Genomic DNA, 19,808 nt, shown 5'->3' with positions numbered 1-19,808 from the left:
TTCTGCCTAAAGGCTAGATCTAGCGAGGCCTGCAGTTTAGGTAAAGAGTAAAGTGGTGTTATTGTTTCAGGGACAGAACAGGTAAAGTGGCCTGGGATAAATGTAATCTTAGCCCAAGGCTGTAGTATTTGAGTGCAATGTATTTTTCTTTGATTGGGATATAATGCACTCATTCAAACATATAACATACAAATAAGACATAGGTATCAAACATTATATGCCTGAGTATATAATAAGATATCTTGGTAATATCAGGTATTCTGGAAATATACACTACTGTATGTCTATACACACACACTCACTTGCCCAGGTTGTTCCACAGGTTTCTACTGCAAAACCAAGTTGTGTTGACTAGACAATGCAAAGACTAGCTACTTTCCTAATTTTGTCTTAAATATGATGCATAAAGCAATAGCAATGAACAGATCTATACTAGATCCATCCCTCAATTCCTTATTTATGTCTATGAGGCTGAAGGTTATGTTTTACAGTGCACATATATACGTATGTGTGCATGTCAGGGCTTTGACCCTAATAGCTAATCTTGTAAACCCATCTTTCCTTTTTAACTCTTAAAATCTATTTGTGGTAATATCTGGTATTATTTCACATTTTTTTGGAAAGTAACTTTAAGCTGAGATCTGCTGCTCTCTTATCTGAACAAAATAAAATAGGTTTTCTTAAATTGGAGGTACACAGTATTATGTTTTGTGTGAGCATTCTAGTAACAATGACATATCTTTTCTTGAGCTTGTATATACAATAATTAAGAAAGTATGTAAACTGTTTTGATACTTTTACACATTTTTCTAGTCTTGGTGTTTCCAAAATAGAGATTCAATAAAGTAATGGTGGTTTTCTCATTCTTCTGTCATTTGACACACAGGTAACTGGTAGATTGTTTTTAATTTACATGTTTATATATTTTCATCATACTGTGCACATTATTTATAATTATTCTCATAGTATCTTATTCCCTCCTCAGTTAGTTAGCATAAATGTAACTGAATTACACGGTCCTTTTACTATGTGCTCCTTAAAGATACTTTAAAATGAACATTCAGTGTTGCATGGTTTTCCCATTTTCCTCTTTATTTTTACTGTTACTGTGATTATTAATGAACACAAATGCATCTTTTATTTTGGCAAGAATCATGACTTATAATTGTATTTTTAATGAAAAAGATTGGAATATTCATGAAGTACCAGAGAGAATACTTTTCTATTATTTCTCTGAATTGATGCATCAGTCTTTATTTCCTAACAGAGATACATCATTACCTCTCTAAGACAAACAAGCAAAAACGGGCCACTTGCTTCCCGTTGCATTTACTTACCTTTCAAAATATCAGTACAGTAGTTCTGTTGGTCAAATAAGTTTGCTGCTTACCTAAACATCATTATGTGTGTGTGTGTGGGGGGGGATATATCTGCAAATTAGTGCTGGACAGAGAAGGAGGTATAATTCTAAATACTTGTAGTCTTTATTGGTGTCTTTTAATCGTGACTACCTAGTCAACATAATTTCCTACTTAGCACTTCTTATCTATCTCTGAATTATTAAAAGAAATATGAATAGGGCCAAAAATATCAATAGAACTCCCAAAGTGACACAACGGTCTATTTTTGGTTTGTCCATAGACAAATTTGTTTTACATAAATGGCTTTTTTTACAAAATTGAAATGTGAATATATTTTTATTTTTCCCAGTGAATACACAATACACAATTTTTTGACAATACTATGAATCAATTTTATGCCCATTTCTTTGCTGATCTAATAACATCAAATGAAACACAACAAGATTTGGGATAGTGTTTCTTGACTCAAATAAACTACATTGAAAAAAATTCATCTATAAAACAAAGTATAAAAAGTCTACCCACGGCCACAAAATCCATTATCTTGTAACACTTTAAAATCACAATGAACACTTTTAAAATTATGAGAGTAAAAAATATCTGTAAATGGCATGTCCTTTAAAAATGTATGTGGTTTCATTTGAAGTAACCATTATGATAAAACAAAGAAAATATCATTTCACCTCTCAGATAATGTGGAAAAACAGGGTTTTTCCCCACCCGCAATATACAGAAGTAGATGAACAAGCTAACAGTAGTGAATATTATGGTTTTGCATATCTTCAATATTGAAAAGATCAACTCTCAGGGAAGTGATCTGCAGTTGTGAGCTCATTGATGCAGTAATTGTTTCATCATCAATGAAAAATTGCATAAATTCGTTAAGTAGAACTTGGTAGTATTTCATGAAATCACTTACAAACTTGCAACTGAAATCCTACTGAAAATGTATATAAATATGTAGAACATTGTACTATAACATAGAACATACTAGATCTGTTTTGTTAGTCAAAGCAAGTAAATTTGCAAGCTTTTACTTCACTTTGGTGGTGTGTTGTCTTACACATTGGTCTTGACTTTCCTATATACTTCCTTGAGCTGCTCCAAATGCTGTGAAGGAGTTCAATGTTTTCATAGTCCTGTCCTCACCTAAGTTACTTTTGTAAAATGGCCTGGAAAGGGTAGGCAGACTCCACTGCTTATACTGGCATACCTGAGTTTGGGGGCTGCTTTTCTTGCATTCCCTAAGGAGACTTTGCCTGTTCTAAAAGAAGCTATGCTTGGGTCTGGCATGACTACACAGCAATATTGCCTATGAGCAAAAAATGAGGTTTCATTTCCACCCAGAATTCCTTCTGATGGCTTATGCAGGTTTCTGTTCAGGCTCACAGAAGAGGGAGCTAAGTACATTTCCTATCAAATTCAGTTGACTTCAAAAAGGGAAGACACGGGACTCTCATAAGGTATGCGCTCCTCTGTCAACAATATGAATATTAACGATGAATGTATTTGTACAAATACCTAGATGATGAATACCTTTCTGTTTGTGGTAATATGTCTGAATTCAAATGGTCATAGCATGTTTTCTTGTCTTCCCGGCAGATATTGGGTAAAAGATTTTGCAGTAATCACAGTCTGTAATCTGTATGAACACAATCTGTTTATAGTTCTATACTACAGACAATGAGGAAGATATGGTGCTATAATCCCAAATAATTCTCTAAGCCATCATGTGATCTGGAGATCTCATTTCTTGTGATTTGGTTTAATAATAATCTGTCAATGTCAGTTACCATACTTATACTGTTTTACACTAAATTATGTTATTCATGAACATAAAGTGAAAATCCAACTAAATATGTTTCTTAAAAGATCCCATGCTTTTAAATAGAAGCCATGGAAAAGGGAACTGTGTAAATGCAAAATTAAAGCCATTGTATCTTGGAATTGACAATAATTACATAATTCTCTTTCTTTTTCACAGAAACTGTTCAACTTTTCCCATTTCCTTGTACCAGAGACATCAAATTTCAATAAAATTTAGGCACTGATGGTAAAAAGTTGTTAAAGGGTGTATCAGAATTATTTGTCCCTTCAGTGAAGAAAGTTAACTATATGGCACTACGAAAATTTTGAGACCCACGAAGAACATCACATTCTATGCTTGTCTGTGTGGCACAGCAGCCTTGAAACCATGAACTTATGTATTTCATATTATAATGTCATATGAATTGGCATCTGAGCCAATGATGCACAGTGTGTATTGTCAATCAAAATGTCTCCTACTTGAAAACCATCACAATGAATATTTTTAAAGATACCATCTATTGAACATATCATAAGAAAAAATAATAGACGACATTGGCAGGACTCAAATTTAAGATTGTGTAGGTAGCATATGGGAAAATGTCATAAGTGGTAATTTGAGGAAGGCTATCATCTACTTGACTTACATACATGTACAGTAGCTAACATACATTTCAAAGTCACATTTATTTTGAGCATATGTAATTGATGTCCAGAAACTCCTTGTTCTCAAAACCGTGAAAACAAATGAGGCAGGACACTGTTATTAATGTCCACTTACAAGATTTGGTTTTATTTAAAAAGTGTATAAACATGCATTTTCTCCCGTTTGACTGTTCTTTCCAATTTACTCATTCAAAATGGGTCAAACAGATTTTCATTGGTAGCCAATTTCTGAGAATGTACCAGAAAATATTTAGTCCAATAAATCTACTAATTGTTAACTGAACATACTGCGAGTACTGCTTAAGTTACTTAAGTTAAGCGCTTAACAACTTGCCCAAACATTTGGTGGCATCAATTTCACTGCTTAATCAAACTAAAAACAAAATTGTATGTATAATGCATTAAATTTTCAAGTAATGAACTTAAGTGATGTGGCCACATCCTCTAGTATGTACTGTACATGTATTAGAAAGATGAGCAATATCCAAAATTGGCTTGAGTATGCCCTAATAACAAGATGTTTCTTTAACTAGTTGCTAAAATTTCTAGAGTTGATTCTTTGCTTCCTTGGGGAACTTCATGTTATACTCTGACTTAATGAATTGGAAAGGTTAATTATGGTCTTTCAAAAATGTTATTTTTTAAAAGCTGTAGTATAAATACAGATCTCTTGAAACACCTTCATTTCATTTTGCTCATTGTAACTTTCAATTGGGTCAATTACAATGACGGTAAAGTTGATTCTAAATAAAACTTTAATTATAATTTTAAAGCAAGTTAGTACATCTTTGCTACCAACATACTTTAACCCATACTCATCTAGACTTAAACTTCTTTCTTTTGACCCGTGCTTTTTTTCAATAGTAAAAGCCATCTTTCTCCTTAAAATTCACTCTATATCTGATGTTTCAAGAAGACTTTGCCAACACTATCATTCCTTCGAACCTTCCTATTTCTACAGCCCCAGATGAAAGCCATCTCCCAGGATTGGTTACACCAGTATTACCCCACCTAACTTACAGTACAGAAAACTCCCTTCACATTCAATCTTCTTCTTCATGTCGTGAGGAGTTGAGATTTGTGCTTATCACCAAATAAAATTGCAGTGCAAAATTTAAACATAAAAAGTTACACAATTAAAAGTTAATATATGGCACCACAGCCCGTTAATTCACATATAGTACAACAGACCAATAAGAACAGACGATAATATGAACAGAGTTGAAAAGAGTGAGCTTGCATAGCAATGCAAAAAAGAAATTATATACAGAGGAAATCCTTTTCTTCCTGGAGGGTGAGTTTTGTTTTCTTTCTTTTTCTTATATACTCCTGACAAGAAAGAGTTAAGGTAGGTGGTGTAATTAAGAGGAGAACACAAGAAAAGAACTGTGGGATGCGTGTGGCTGTGTGTCTTTACATTGCATTTACAGTTTTTTTAATAGTACATAAATAAAGAAATCATTCATTGCACTGTTAAATGTTATCACTTCCATGAGTTCAGACCTGGTGGTCCTCAGAGCATCTTTGTATGTCCCCTCTCAGTTACTCTGAAAAAAAAAACAAACAAAAAACAATATTCATAAACACAGCTTTCTCATATGTTAAATATTCTTCTATTCTGGAAAGCAATAAAACCAATGTGAGCGGACTGTCATCTAAAGATTGTCAGCTAAGTATTGCATTTGTGAGTTTAAGTCATTCTCTTTCAAGACTGACCAGGGCAGGGATGTAACTAGGAAGCTTGAAGATCTCTGATGCACATGGAGGCTTTCATGGAGTACATATCAGATGACAGATACCGTAAAGTATGGAAAAAAAAGAACCCACACATGTGTGAATAGTAGCAGAAGTTATAAACAAGCCATAACAACAAACTTAGTAGTTGGTGGTAGTAATTCAGATTCATATAGAACTCTGCAGCTTTGTCAGAAGTCTGCCTTCATCACAGAATGAATTAGTTCCCAACACTGACACAAAACCACCAGCAGATTCACATTTCATGGGAGGAAGTCAATGTAGAAAGAATTTATGTTATCTCTATTTAATTATTTATTGGTTGGTTTATTTGTTTTTTTGACACAGGATTTTGCTGCAGCTTTGGTGCCTGTCCTGGAACTAGCTCTTGTAGACCAGGCTGGCCTCAAACTCACAGAGATGAGCCTGCTTCTGCCTCCTGAGGGCTGGGTTTAAAGGCGTGTGCCACCATTGCCCAGCCTATTTATTTTTAAAATGTAAGAATAAAGACCAACTCAAGTAGGGGGAACTGCTGATAAGGTTCACAAAAGCTAACAGGAGAGGTAAGATCATCTCGGTGCTAAAGAGGAGATACTACATTCAGTCCCCATCACAATGAACAAACAAAATATCGAGTGGGGAATTTCCATCTTTTTCTTTATTGTACTCAGTAAAAAAAGTGCAAAGTGGCCCCCTACCAAATGAATTCTATTTAACTTTAAATATTAAGTTTAATTTCAGGCACTAAAAGACTGGTATAGAGTTTAAATAAACTTGAAATACCCATAAAATGTTTGCATCATTGACTGCTATAAACCTTATCCTTTAACTTATGACCAATCCTGAACAAAATAATTTGGTTGTTTATTAGCAGAGGAAATTTTCAATCATTCAGAAATACACTTAATATAGTGGTTCCATCAGGCCAATATACTTTCTGAATCACGATGGCCTTTAAAATGACCCAAAAGACTTACATAATTCACCTGTAAACTGTCCTTGACTATTTGAGCCCCCATATCCAATGTCCAGAAGGTCACTGGCATTTCGCTGATGGCTGCCCCTTAATACCTCGGCCTTCCGAGGGCCAGTGGACCCTTTTGAGGAGGCTGTTCCTGAAGAGCTGTGCCCACCTGGAGATGGGAAACTGGGCTTGCTGTAGGGTACCAAGGACTCCTCTGGAAAAGAAAAAGAAACAAATCATAAAAGACTAAATTGAACTGCAAAACAGGGGCCAAACCCAAACCCAAACCTTATTTTCCATTCTTGAGCAAAATTAAAACCATGAAGTTTAATCAGTCCCTAATAGTAAAGGTATTTCCACATGCAGGCAACATTTCCTAACACAGACACTGAGAGAGATGGGATTAAGAGATTGGGATAAGTACAGAATAGTATTTTCAAGGTTTAAATTCATCGAAACAGAGTGTTGCTTAAAAGAGCCATTATTTTTACTGAACAAAAATAATGTCTGAGAATTATTTCTGGGGTTCAGTGAAGCTCAATTTAATTTTTCCATTAAGACTGAGGAAACATGGTTATTGTTTTAGTTTAAATTATGGCAATATTGTCTCAATCAGTTTAGAACTAGAACTATATATTAGTGAATTAAATATGATCCTTAACTTTCTGTTTATTTCTTGAGCCAGAAATCCATTGTTTGAAAGGTTCTGTGTTTCATTAAAAGAGAACCAAACATTAATTATAATGTATTAATGTTCTTTTTAGATATTGCCTTTCCAGAAATAAATTATGTGTTACAATAAATATGTTAATGCTTAGAGCTCCTCTTCTCTTTATTCCAGTCATTTCTCATCTTCCATCCCTTCCAACTCCACTATTGTTTCTTCTGATTTTCTGGGTATATGTCATTATTTAGTGAATAAAACATCTGATTGAATTTACCAGTTCATTCCTTAGCTACTTTTTAATGAAAAGGGGCAGGTTGTATTTCTTTTACAGCTGGTAACTTTCCAAAATATTGAATTAAATCTCAATATTGTGACTGCCATTTTCTGGCCCTTTCACAAAATAACTTTCCAAGACTTGAGCATCACATGGTGAAAAAATGTGGTTATGGAAAATGGATGAGGCAAAGGCATACTTAGACAAGACCGAGTACAGATTAATAGAGAATAGATAAAGGGATGCTTTGTAGAAGTGTGTGTCTGTGTGTTCATTTCTAGTAGGTACTAAACAAAAGTGGAAGTTCCCCCCACAATATATTTGTGTAATAGATTTACCTCCCCACTCAAAAAAAATCCAAGCAGGAATTATGAGGTTTATGTTGTCAGACTTTCAGAAATTTTTTTTCTTATGAATAAGAACTCTTCCAAATGTTAACATTTAACATCATTTAGTCTGCTCGATAGCATATGAACTCAGTTCCACCTTTTCTAACCTTATGATACTGATTGGACAATTACTTGCAGTTTTGTGAGCTGAATTAATTCCCCCTTTTGAAAGTTGTGAGCTCCTTTTCAAATGAGTGGCTACTTCAATCAAGTCGACTAAGTTAACATGAAAGAAGAAATTCAGTATTCTTAAAAACACTCAATATAGATGTTCAAGGATATCAACATCAAGCTATTTTCTGAGCATTGTTGATGAAACCTGGAGGTTTTTACGATCAAAGACCTTATACAGGGTTAATTTGTGGACTAGGCCACACTGAATGTTTGCAGTTAAACTCTGCCAAAGAATGCCAGTTTGGACAGATTTAAGACAAACGTGTTCCAGGTGCCATTAGCAATTGCCATTCCTAAAATACCTGGTAGGAAACAAACACGTGACAGCAGTCCCACTTTCTTGGGACTGTGCGGCACACACCTGCTCTAACCCCTTGTTTGTGTGGGGCTTTCCGTGCATCTTCTTGGCGGTCAGTAGAGTTTATCCAATCCTGGGTTGGACGCTGCCACTCTAGGGCGGTCTTAGCTGGACAATCCAATGAGCTCTTTGTGTCTTCTAAGTCGGCCGCTTGTTGTCTCTCTAGAGAGCTTCCTTTTCTCTCTGTTGAATTTTCCACGTTACCAGAATGCTGGCTCAGGCCTATCTGCTGTCTTAAACCCTGACTTGGTGGGGGATCTGGTGGTGGGGGAAGATCTAAAAATTTTGAATAATGTTTAGAATGAACTGTGATTTAATGAAAAATACAAGTTTAACTTCAAGTTGAAAAATTTAAAAAAAAAATCAAAAAATGACAACAAAAAGGAAAAAACCCTTGCCCTTTTACAAGCACCACCCATGCAAAAGGAATTTATTGAAAATAAGAATCAATTAATGGCATTCAAAATGCATGCTATTGCTTGGTCTTCTATCTTCTTGCCATAGCATCTTTGAGCTAAAAATCGACTGTTTTCATCCATCTGTTCAACAGGGAATATATTTTCGGCAGCATGCTACTGGCTAACACTCAAGGTAAAGGAAGGGTTGTGGTTTAAATTCAGTCTCCCTCTCTTCAAGATAGAAATACAATAAGGGAAAAAAATCACTATAGACTCTAGCAGCTGTACTAGTAAAAGTCCCTGAGAACAAAAGCTCTATAAATAATCTCCACAGGAAAGATCATGCTCCAGACATTAGGGACTAGCGTCCAAAGCATATGTGGGGTAGGACTGTCTTTACGCAAGTGCGTACCACATTGAACAACAGCCAAAGGGTTAAGCTAACTGCATTAAATTCAATTAACATTCTGCCCGACAACTTATCCTACTTGTTCGTTTCATGAGTTAGCTAATGAGTTACAACTAATATACTATAATCGTCCCTTGTATTAATTTTCATAAGTAATAACCAATGTTCAGAGCACTGATTGAATACGCTAAATGGTGACTAGTGTAGACAATGTATTGTGGGAGTTAGAGATAGAGGGGAAGAGATAAGATTTTGAAAGAACATTTTAGAAGAGTCTGGACATACCCACAGTTGTTTGAGTGTAGCCTGAAAGAGCTTTTAAAATGAAACTTTGGAAATGAAGAAAACTTAAACATTGAATGTGAGCTAATTTTTCATTTTCTTTTGCAAGCTCTTTAGATTTTCATCTTTATATTTTGAATGTCTTTGATTATGAAGTTACATTTCCCTTTATATCTTTCTAATATTATTTCTAAAATGACATGATTAAGGACTTTGAAATCTTCTAAACATTCATTTGTACCAGGATCATTTAAGTTTTCTTTCAAGCTATTGTAAAATTCTTGGCTCACTCTAAGATGAGGCAATTATGTTGCTTATGTATAAAACTGATGTATCATGCAATATACATTTATTACATAAATAATGATGTTCCATTTAATGTGGGAGATTATTTTTCATTCCTTTTTTTTAAATACATTTTTTTGTTTCTAATGATACTAGTGAAATCAGAAAGGCAAAGCCAAATTTGTACACTAGAAGTCAGCTCTCTTAAGAAGAGAATGTTCACTTTACGGCCTTATTGAAAAACTTCTTTTCTCTGTTTTATGAGCAAAACATTAGTATCATCCATTAGAAAGACACTAATGCTTTGTTGAGCATTTGTCTTCGAGGTTCCAAGTTGAAGTAGCATTCTCAGCTCTCACGAATGTCTTCATGTCAGATTACAACTACTAACCATTGATGAGAAAGGGATGTTGTCTGGCAGGATAGGATTGCATTTGGAACATTTCTCCCCAAATGAAGAGCTAATGCAATAATGAGTTATCTGTTTGCATGATAATTTAATGAGTTTGGTGTTTCCTCTACATTCAATACTGGCTTCCTTTGCTGTGTGTTATTATGGATGCAAATTAATTATTTCACTTGAGTTATTGGACTTAGTCTGTCAGTGAGGGAAAGGATTGTATTGGTTTCTAAAATAACATATCTTGTCATTGATTTTTCTTCTCCATCTGAGCTGTTTAATTTCTAAAATGGCCAAAATGGCATTTGCTTATGGCAGCTGAAATTCTGATGCCTATTTAATTTGACTTGAAATTATATAGCTTTGTAATTATATAATATCCTTGGAGATTTTATCTTCTAAGGATAAGGGACATTGAATGCACATTGAAATAAACTGGAAAGAGATGGAATTATAGATGATTGTGGAAAATAAAGGTATATAATACAATACATTTACTTAAATTAAATTCATTATTCAATTCTTAGTGGAATTATTTCAAGTAAGTCCATTCACTAGAGTATCTCACTGGCCTACTGTGGGTTAGCTATTGTCCAGCAATGACAGTCCAATGACATAGGTCCTTATTATCCTCATCTATTTTTTAGGTAAATGGATGGGGATGGAACACAAAGAAATCAAGCATCTTCAGTATATGTCTTTCTTTTCATAAGATCCAATTCATGAAATTGTGTTCCCAGGGTCCAGCTCAGCTCAGGAGTTAGGAAGTACTTCCACATAGCTTTGCATCATCCCATGAAGACATACGTTTCTACGAGAGTGTTTCTCCCCTCAGTCTGCTACAGCTCCATTCTTCTCACTCCCCAAATTGGAAAGCCTTTGAATCGCTTTCTATTTGAAAGGGTGGTGGCCTATATGTTTACAAATCCCACTAGGTCCATTTCCAGTATCTTACCTTTCTTATTGCTTTCACTGATCTCATCTTGGCATGAACCACCCTTAGTTATTGCTTCTATGATCTTCAATTATCTATATTTTTACACTTTGGGGCACTTAATTCTTTGTTACAAAAAATCGAGACTATTTTTATATTAAAATATATTGCATTTTTAATATTAAGATATAAGATTATGCCACCATTTTACCTTAAAGATAGAAACATGCATTTTTCAGAATACACACACACAGTCTTCTAGGAATTTTCCATTCAAAACACTGTAAAAGTTTATGACAGTTCCTCAGCATACAGATCCTTAAGCATCTCTCCTTCCTTGCATGCCTGGCATCATATTCTATATTATTTGCTCTAGTCATATTGCTCACCTTCCTTTTAAAAAAGTATCAAATATGCACCAGGATTTCAATTGCTGTATCAACCTATAAGATGACCTTTCCTTGGAAATAAATATTTTTCTTTTCCTCACATTATTTCTGTCTTTTCTCATATGTCAAGCTGTTGTTGAGGCAGGCTTTCCCTGAAAACTCCCTTTATTAAAATACTTCCTCCTAAATACTTTACAATTTCCTATTGTTTCTTTCTCCATGGCAACAGTAACCATTTGCATAAATTGCACATTTGTATTGCTGCGAACCTGTTTGTTTTTTACTAGATATCAAATGCAGGAGATTAAGGAATCATATCTAAAATATATGCTCACTCAGTGTTTAACTGGAGGGACCAATGAGCTCATAAAATTGCAGAAAGCTAAATTGTGGCAGATATAGTGAGGAATTTTTTCCATGAATTAAAGACTAGGGGAAAGACAGAACAGTTTAAAAGAAAATAATCTCAGAAAAACATTGATGGGGAACCTACCATCTACCAGAACTGGTCAGGATATTTTCTTATAGGAACAGAGACTTATATTGAACAAGTCCAGCTTAGAAGAGACATTCCACAAGAAAAACCAACATGTCCATATCAGTGTATGGGATTTTACATAGCCTTTGGGACAGAAACTGACATTTCTTTTTATTCCAAATTCCTCTCACTGGACACAGAGAAAACCACTTCCTTTCCTTAGAAGATGATTTGACACGAGGAGACAGCAATCTTGACAATGATATATGAGAAGTGAGGTGTGGTGCTTGCTATAGGACATTCCACTATCAACAACAATCTGTCATTCTAGCTTTGGAGTCCACAAAGTCCAACTCTAAAATTGTTGTTACTGGTGGCTGGACAGATGGGTGAGTGGGAAACATGCTTGTTCCGCACGAAAACCTGATTTCAATCCTCCAGAACTCACATAGAAAAAGAAAAGGCTGGTGCTACACTGGGTTCCCTGTGCCTCTATGTTCCCAGTGCTGCTGGCCTCCCAGTGCTTCTGGGCTCCCTGTGCTACTGGGCTCCCTGTACCTCCGTGCTGCCAGTGCTTTTGGGTTCCCTGTACTACTGTGCTCTCAGTATTCCTGGCCTCCAAGTGCTGCTGAGCTCCCAGTGCTGATGGGCTCCCAATACTGGGGAGGACCAGGCAAGAGTATCTTTGGAGCTTGTAAGCCAACTTGTATGAACAATGGCTGAGCTCCAGAAACAGAGAAACACCCTATCTCTAAAACCAAAAAAATAAAATAGTTGTTTAAGAAAACACCTATCATTAGCTGCTAGTTTAAACATGCATGAGGCAAGCTCACACACAAATACATGTGCACCCCTCAACATATACACGTGAACATAAGTACCTACAGACAGTAGACAGAGAGAGAGGCAGGCAGACAGACACACACACACACTCAACACACACAGTGATTACCCCAATATTTCCAAATCCTAATGCCTGTTTAACTGGTTAAAGGAAAGTCATCTGACCTTGAAAGATGATTGTGTCAATGAGAATAAAACTGTCATTGTGCTAAGATGCTGAGGTTAAATATGAAAGAAAATAGTCAACAAGAGTTACCCTAGTTAATGTGCTCATAAGGAATTCAAAAGTTTCAATGTAAAATGCTTATACAGTAAATGCTGCTAAGCAATGACCTTTTGCAACAAAATGATTTTATCAAGAATACATATTAATTTGGATGTTAAAATGAGCATATCAGTGAGAGAAGTTCATATATTTAGAGAATGAGATCAACACTACAATTTACTTAAAGTGATCAATTAATCCTCAGAGCATCTGAAGCAGGAAGAGGATCACAAACATTTTCTTTGTGTGTGCATTATGGGTTAGCAAATTCCCCACCTGTGAATACACCTGTATCTTTAACTTCCATATTCCATGAAAACTCTTCCCAAAGAACAAAGAGGGGCAATAATATGAAAGTGCTTGGTGTTCTAAGTCTTAGCATGATGAGATTGAAAGAAAGTACAGTGATGACTGCTGGCTTCTTCCACCACAAAAATGAAGACAAAAACCATCATTTTTTTCTGGCTAAAGTTTAACTCAACATTTGTAAGTATGATGCCCACTGACTGGTTGTGGCTTCTCCAAACCACTACACAAAAATACCAGTAAGTGGGTTCTACCTTAGACAATTATATCAGAACCAGACGATCATATTTTAGAATTTCTACAAATGGTTTTAGCCTCCAGTTAGCAAGGTGCATCCTTTTCATTCTTAGTAAAATGATCTCATGATAAAATTTAGGAACATGTAAGGTGGTGTTTCTAAGAAGAGAACAGAAATCTATCTTTGCATCTAAGGTTTCAGTAAGTATTTCAAATGTTTTAAGTAACAAGGACTTAAAGTGAAAGTTTAGGATGAATATTTGAGAAGATATCGGAACTGAGCTGAAACTTTATAACTAAGAGTACTCAGTAGACATACTAAAACAATCATTATTGAGCTTGTATGTCTTCCAAAACTTAGCAGTATCTAATGAAATGCTCAAGTATCAGATACTCTCTGCAATAAAATTATTTAAATAAAACATCATGATTCAAATTCAGTCACTGATTCATTGATAAATAAAGTTGGATTTAAATCATTTGTACTAATAGTTTTTGAGAACGGGTTTCTTATTGCCCAGGTTCTCCCCTAACTGGAACTTTGTATATTGCTATCTCGCCTTCCCAAGTGCTTGGATTACCTATATGTGCCAGTTTTTGTATTGTTGGTTAACCAATCTCAGGTTTCATTTTTATGCTAGGCAAGCATTCTACAAACTGAGCCACACCAGTTATATTTTAAAATTTTTGGAGGTACACTCACTCAACAAGCAGTAGATTTAGAACATAAAACCCATGTTCCACAAAGTCAGAAGTATTTACTATTTTAACATTAAAAAAACAATATTGAATCTTTCATATGGGTAGAATCATTATTTCTCTAAAATTCATATATTGAAGTTATTCCTATTATTTATTGGCATGATATTAGGAACTGAGACCTTTGTGAGGTCATCAGATCATGAAGTTGTCTCAGGGGCCTTATCAAAAACACCAGAGAGTCCTTCTTTCATGTGAGGTCACAAAGAGGAGGCACCGTCTACATCCATAAAGGAGTCTCTCAACTGATATCCACAGTTGGATATTCTAGACTTTACAACTGAGAAACAAATTTCTTTTTCCATCTTTTCTGCTGTTTCTATGATTGTGAGCACATATAGAAGATCCCACAACAAAGAAAGTTTTCATATCCATCGCATATGGCTGCCATCTAGTTCTGAAATTCAGAAACTTGAAACCTTAATAAATCACTTCACAGACTGATCTGAAGGAAAAGGAGCCCCAAGGAGACTAACGTGATTATAGATGTCCTGAAACAATGACAAGAGCACATGCTACAGACAGCTTCCCTCCTACACTTCAAATGAGATGCTGAATATTTTCAGAAGAGCTGAAAATTTGGAAAGTTGCATTTGAGATCTTTCTTGAGGCATGATAATAGTAATAGCAATAGTAATAGTAACAGTAACAGTAATACTAATAATAAAAGATTCCATATGAATGTAAAAGAGTCTGTTTTACTTAAACATGGAATGTTGCCAAATGAGTATTGAGGCAAAGCCTAAGCTATAATAGCTACTTCACTGAAATTTAATGATAACGCCAAGCATATTTTCTCATACAGAGATAAAAGTTAAGACAAGTCACCTACCATCTGGCATCCCTTCCCTCCGATGAGGTAACACTGGCTGTGTGTCCATCCTCCCTCCCTTGTGTTTTTTGGTGGGCCGAGGCCGCTGGCTTTGATTCAGGGCAGCACTGGTGTTACTGTCGGTAGAAAACGGGCTGGTGGGCCGTGGCCTTTGAGAGGAGGTAAAGGCTTTTCCTGAAATGAAAACCAAGGGAGTAGACATGGAGAACGTCCCTATAACACTCTATTTTTGTCTTGCCTTGTGTCTCTGCTCCTACTAGACTACCTACCACTACCTACTACTAGTGAATGCACCTACAGATGTTGTTCAAAGACACAAAACCCAGCTCCTTCTCTCCATGAAATGCATGAATTCCTGCATAGAATTCATCCATTTTTTAATATGCTAAGAACACTCTATTCAAGGAAAACACATTTCAAACAAAGGAACCTGAAATAAATGCACCGACTGAAAGCTTCCCGTTGCTTGACAATAGTTTTATAGGATCTTCACAATCTTCATAAGACTTTCATAAATCTGGGCCTGTGCACACCACATTTATTTCTCAACTTAAGATAGTGGATTTTGAAAATAATGAATTGTCTACTGTTTTATTTGAATTAGTAATGCTTTACTCTTAGAATCATAACTTTGAGAATTACATTTGAAGCTTTATGTGAATGGTCTGCTGAAATGCATATGGAACCTTACCACTTAGAATCCACCCACAATGAATTCTAGCTCTTTTAGCAGGATGAAGTAAGATCAGTGTAGAAGCTAGCAGGTGTCTATCCAAAATGTCATAGGTGTATTCTGCACATATTATAATATCTGAATAGACCCTATACTTTAATTTTTTAAATGAATTGCTCCATTTCTTGATAATTTGAAATATATGAATAAAAATTTTCCAGGACAAAGGTCAGCTAATACATTTTCTACAGTGAATTATTTTAGTACTAAGTTTATTATGTAAGAGAGGAGTAGTTTATGTGCACAAATTTATTCTCTTGTGCATATTTTCACTCTATACAAAATTATCATATATAGTTGCACTGTCCTAAGTCATTGTGACTTGATATTGCCTAATGCTTTATTAGCGATTAACATACATGCTGCTAGTGCACTTATGCCTTCTAATTTATTAGCTCCTTTGCACCTTTTCCCTTCTCTACCTATAGCAAATGCCATAAGAAAGCACTCAGGGAACATAAAGATTCTGACTTATGTCTTATGAAGCAAGAAAATTCAAATAACAGTTATATTGCAACATATTTTAGCATTTGGATGCTATATAAAAATAAACCTTTGCAATGCCTGAAAAATTCTTCCGTTTTGTTTGAAGAATGCTTAATGCACACTTGAAAGAAATATTGATGGTAAAACTTAAAGACAATGTACACATAATTTTATGGCCAGAAAGTGTAGCAAAGGTTCAAAGTAATTTTTCTTTACTATTTGAGCACCATTAAATTTAAGAGTGCATTTGATATTTCATAAGTTTATTTTGCTTAGGGAGCATACTAAATGCACATATCATATTCCTATTATATGCAACAAGGAAGTACATAAACAAATATAGGGGCTTTTGTCAAAAATCTTTATGTTTACAAATTATTGACAAATTACCAAAATTAATCTTACATATCTCCTTCCTGCTGTTACATGAAATATACACAACAATTATATAATTGACTTCAATGTTATTATTTACTGCTCTTAGTAATCAAAATGAATTTACTTAAAGAGCAATACACATATAGATATTATCTTTTCGAACTCACAAATGCATTTGGTGTATCTTTAGTTAGCATCCTTTAAAACAAGTAATAAATTATTGTATTAAAATCTTAGTCAAACCATTAGGACCATCAGCCAAGTGAAGTGTTAGACAGCAATCTTAGATCCACTCACCCCATGCTGGGGAAGCCTTCCCAGAGAGTGCCTCTGCAGAAAGAAATGAGGCAAGGCACCATAGTGGAGATAAAAGCTGAATAATTTTAATCATCAGGTTCGGTATTGATTTTGTGAAGGGTTTGCAATATGTGACTTACTGAGGGTTTAATGACAATATTAGTTGTGCCTTTGTTGTAATATGAAAAGGAAGAACAGTGCAATTAACCAGTAGAACCATGAAGAGAAACAATGGATGAGATGCAACATAGTGAGTAGAAGCCTATTTTTGGCTCTTCAATATTAGCATCAAAAGAGGATTCTGGTAACATAGCATCCATCCAGCTGTGTTCATGCATATTTTAAAAAGCCTGTAGTTAGATTCACCAAGAAGAAAGAATAGAAGGAAAGGTCAATGTCCAGAGGACAGGATACTCTCATGCAAAGAGTGTTGACTTGGAGTCTACCAACCTGTTCTTGTAAGACTGGTTCCATCCAGTCTAAAACCAGCTTTATCTGCTGCTGCCACCAATGCTTGTGCAAAGCTGCCGCTGGCAAAGATGGAGCCATCTGAGGAGCTACCTACACTAGATCTATGACTAGAAAAGTTACGATCCTCATCAGATGCAGAGCCCCATCCATTTACCATTGAACCTAAAAACAAATGTAGTGGTCCAGTGAGTTGTATAGATCAGATATTTGATCTGCTGTAACACAGTGTATAATGAACAAGTTGGTTATTTCATTTCTTCACTGTTCCTTTAAAGTTTCATTGTGAGTCCTTTATTATCTGCCCCATTATCTATGTCTCCAACATTCTAAGCACTAAAGAACTAAGGCAGTTTCAAATCTGTATCTGGTTGTAGCCCACTGACGAAACACATTCAAGTTGGTCCAATTCTTCTATCGATTAAGTTATGACATGATTATTTCTCCATAACAACTGCTATGTATATTTAACTATGTATCAAGAAAGAATAATCTGACTAAAGTAACCTAGTAAAATGAAACGGAAGGAGTGGGTTGAAAAAATTTAGTGTGAATGTATTTTAAGGGTACTTCAGATTTCATCAACTATATGAAAAATTTAATATAAAAGTTACTCATAAAAACTCATATATAAAGTGTCTAAACAATATCAAATCAATATGGAACATAAGGAAAACTATTTTTCTGAATTTCTAATTATGACAATGTTTGTTATATGTTCTTTAATTTTTAATTAGCTTAATAACTCCAGTTTTTCTCAGTGCTAATAGTTCTTTTAAAATAATCGTAAAAATATCATGAACATTAATGTGTCTTTTTATGCAAAATGAAACAGTGCTAGTTGATAATACAAAGTACTTTGAAGATATAAGTAACATTTTCTTAAGATTCTAGGGAAAAAGTCAGCTTTCATTCTTTTCTTAAACCAGAGTGGGAACTTAACCAACTATTTACTGTAATTAATATAGTGTTTATTAAAGTTATATGATTAGTTCATCATACATAACCTACCAAGTAGTGCTTACCTTAATATATTTTAAAAAGGGACACAAACTTAAAATCCATGTTAGGTTTTCTAACTGACAAAAAGATTTATAAGAAATGGGTAAAACCTAATACGGTAGTGTTTTTCTTTCTTTTTTCTCCCTCTTCTCAAGACAATAGTGTTGTTAAGCATTTGAAGTACTTGAAATGTTAAGAAAAGGGTCAGTGACATAGCACATCCATTTCAAACAGAAAGAAAGCAAAATTGCAAAGATATTGGATAATCTGAGAAGATAAAATAGTGTTGGGTAGAAGAGAGAAAGACAGTTTGGACTCTAGTTGGCAAAAGCACACAGACACACTGTTTACATTCCAAATAAATCGCCTGTGGCAGGCCACTGTACGGAAACTAAGATAACACTCGCATCCCAGCCTCCTGTGGAAGATTCATTTCTGGGCTAATGATCAATGTCAAGGACCAATAGACCACAATGAAAGAAGAAATGATACAAAGGCCGGTGTGGTGTAATGTCACAGGAGATAAGGAAAAATCCAAGGCTATTCAGTTAGGAGTCACCACAGACTGTGGAACCACAGCTGGGAATAGACTTACGGAATCTGAAACCTCATTATCTGTTCCTTCCGCAGGCTATTTTTATTGTTTTCAATATCAAAATAGTCATGGCCTTTTCTCTCACTTGCATTTCATCTTTCAACTCTAACTTGTCTCTTTGTGGTACCTCCTGCCTTCCTTATTGTTGTCTACATTTTCTTTCTCAAGAATATACCCACTTTGATATCTCAGTTTTGAGATCTCTAGACTACCAACTTCACATCCACATTCTTGCTAGATTTCTGAGGTCCTGGGTTTTTATAGTATGGAGTGCTGCCTACCTCTGCAGTATCTGTTGTCACACATTTTCTCCTACCACTTCGGTACACTTCAGCATTGCCACCACCTCTAGAATCTGGTGTGTCAATGAAATATTAGTCCTTAGTTGACGTGTTTCTGTTTCACATTCAGGCTTGGATTAGAATTGTTCTTAGCCCCTTGGTTGCCTAAATACTATGCATATAAGAGTACACTGGTTCTATCCCTTGATTGTACTTGCTACATATGCATTCACTAAGAAGAAGAGTTTTAGATATAAAAACTACCTGTTATTCATTCCCATATATGTTATACAGAGATATTGAAGATCAGAAATTCAATAGAGACTGACAAATTGAATAAAAAGCATTTGGCACTTTT

The 19,808-nt window shown here is 35.1% G+C and overlaps 1 protein-coding gene across 12 annotated transcripts in view; it reads right to left on the bottom strand.

The window, feature by feature from the left end:
* Nucleotides 1–3,933: 3,933 nt before the first annotated feature.
* The window catches only part of Robo2 (roundabout guidance receptor 2), a 1,182,575-nt gene continuing 1,166,700 nt past the window's right edge, over nucleotides 3,934–19,808 (bottom strand). For 4 of the 12 annotated variants that reach the window (XM_026786840.1, XM_026786852.1, XM_026786842.1 and 1 more), the window contains 5 exons: nucleotides 17,555–17,737; nucleotides 15,211–15,384; nucleotides 8,397–8,669; nucleotides 6,545–6,745; nucleotides 3,934–5,380 (listed from right to left, as the gene is read on the bottom strand). In XM_026786840.1, the coding sequence (XP_026642641.1) occupies nucleotides 5,379–5,380; nucleotides 6,545–6,745; nucleotides 8,397–8,669; nucleotides 15,211–15,384; nucleotides 17,555–17,737 (833 nt within the window). In that variant the 3' untranslated portion in view covers nucleotides 3,934–5,378. The remainder of the gene's footprint in view (nucleotides 5,381–6,544; nucleotides 6,746–8,396; nucleotides 8,670–15,210; nucleotides 15,385–17,554; nucleotides 17,738–19,808) is intronic. The other 8 variants (XM_026786856.1, XM_026786865.1, XM_026786859.1 and 5 more) reach the window with 4 other exon arrangements.

Source organism: Microtus ochrogaster, chromosome 2 (genome assembly GCF_000317375.1).
Source record: "Microtus ochrogaster isolate Prairie Vole_2 chromosome 2, MicOch1.0, whole genome shotgun sequence".
NCBI lineage: Eukaryota > Metazoa > Chordata > Mammalia > Rodentia > Cricetidae > Microtus > Microtus ochrogaster.
The sequence above is the reverse complement of the archived record's forward strand: the minus strand, read 5'-3'. Positions and strand labels throughout refer to the sequence as shown.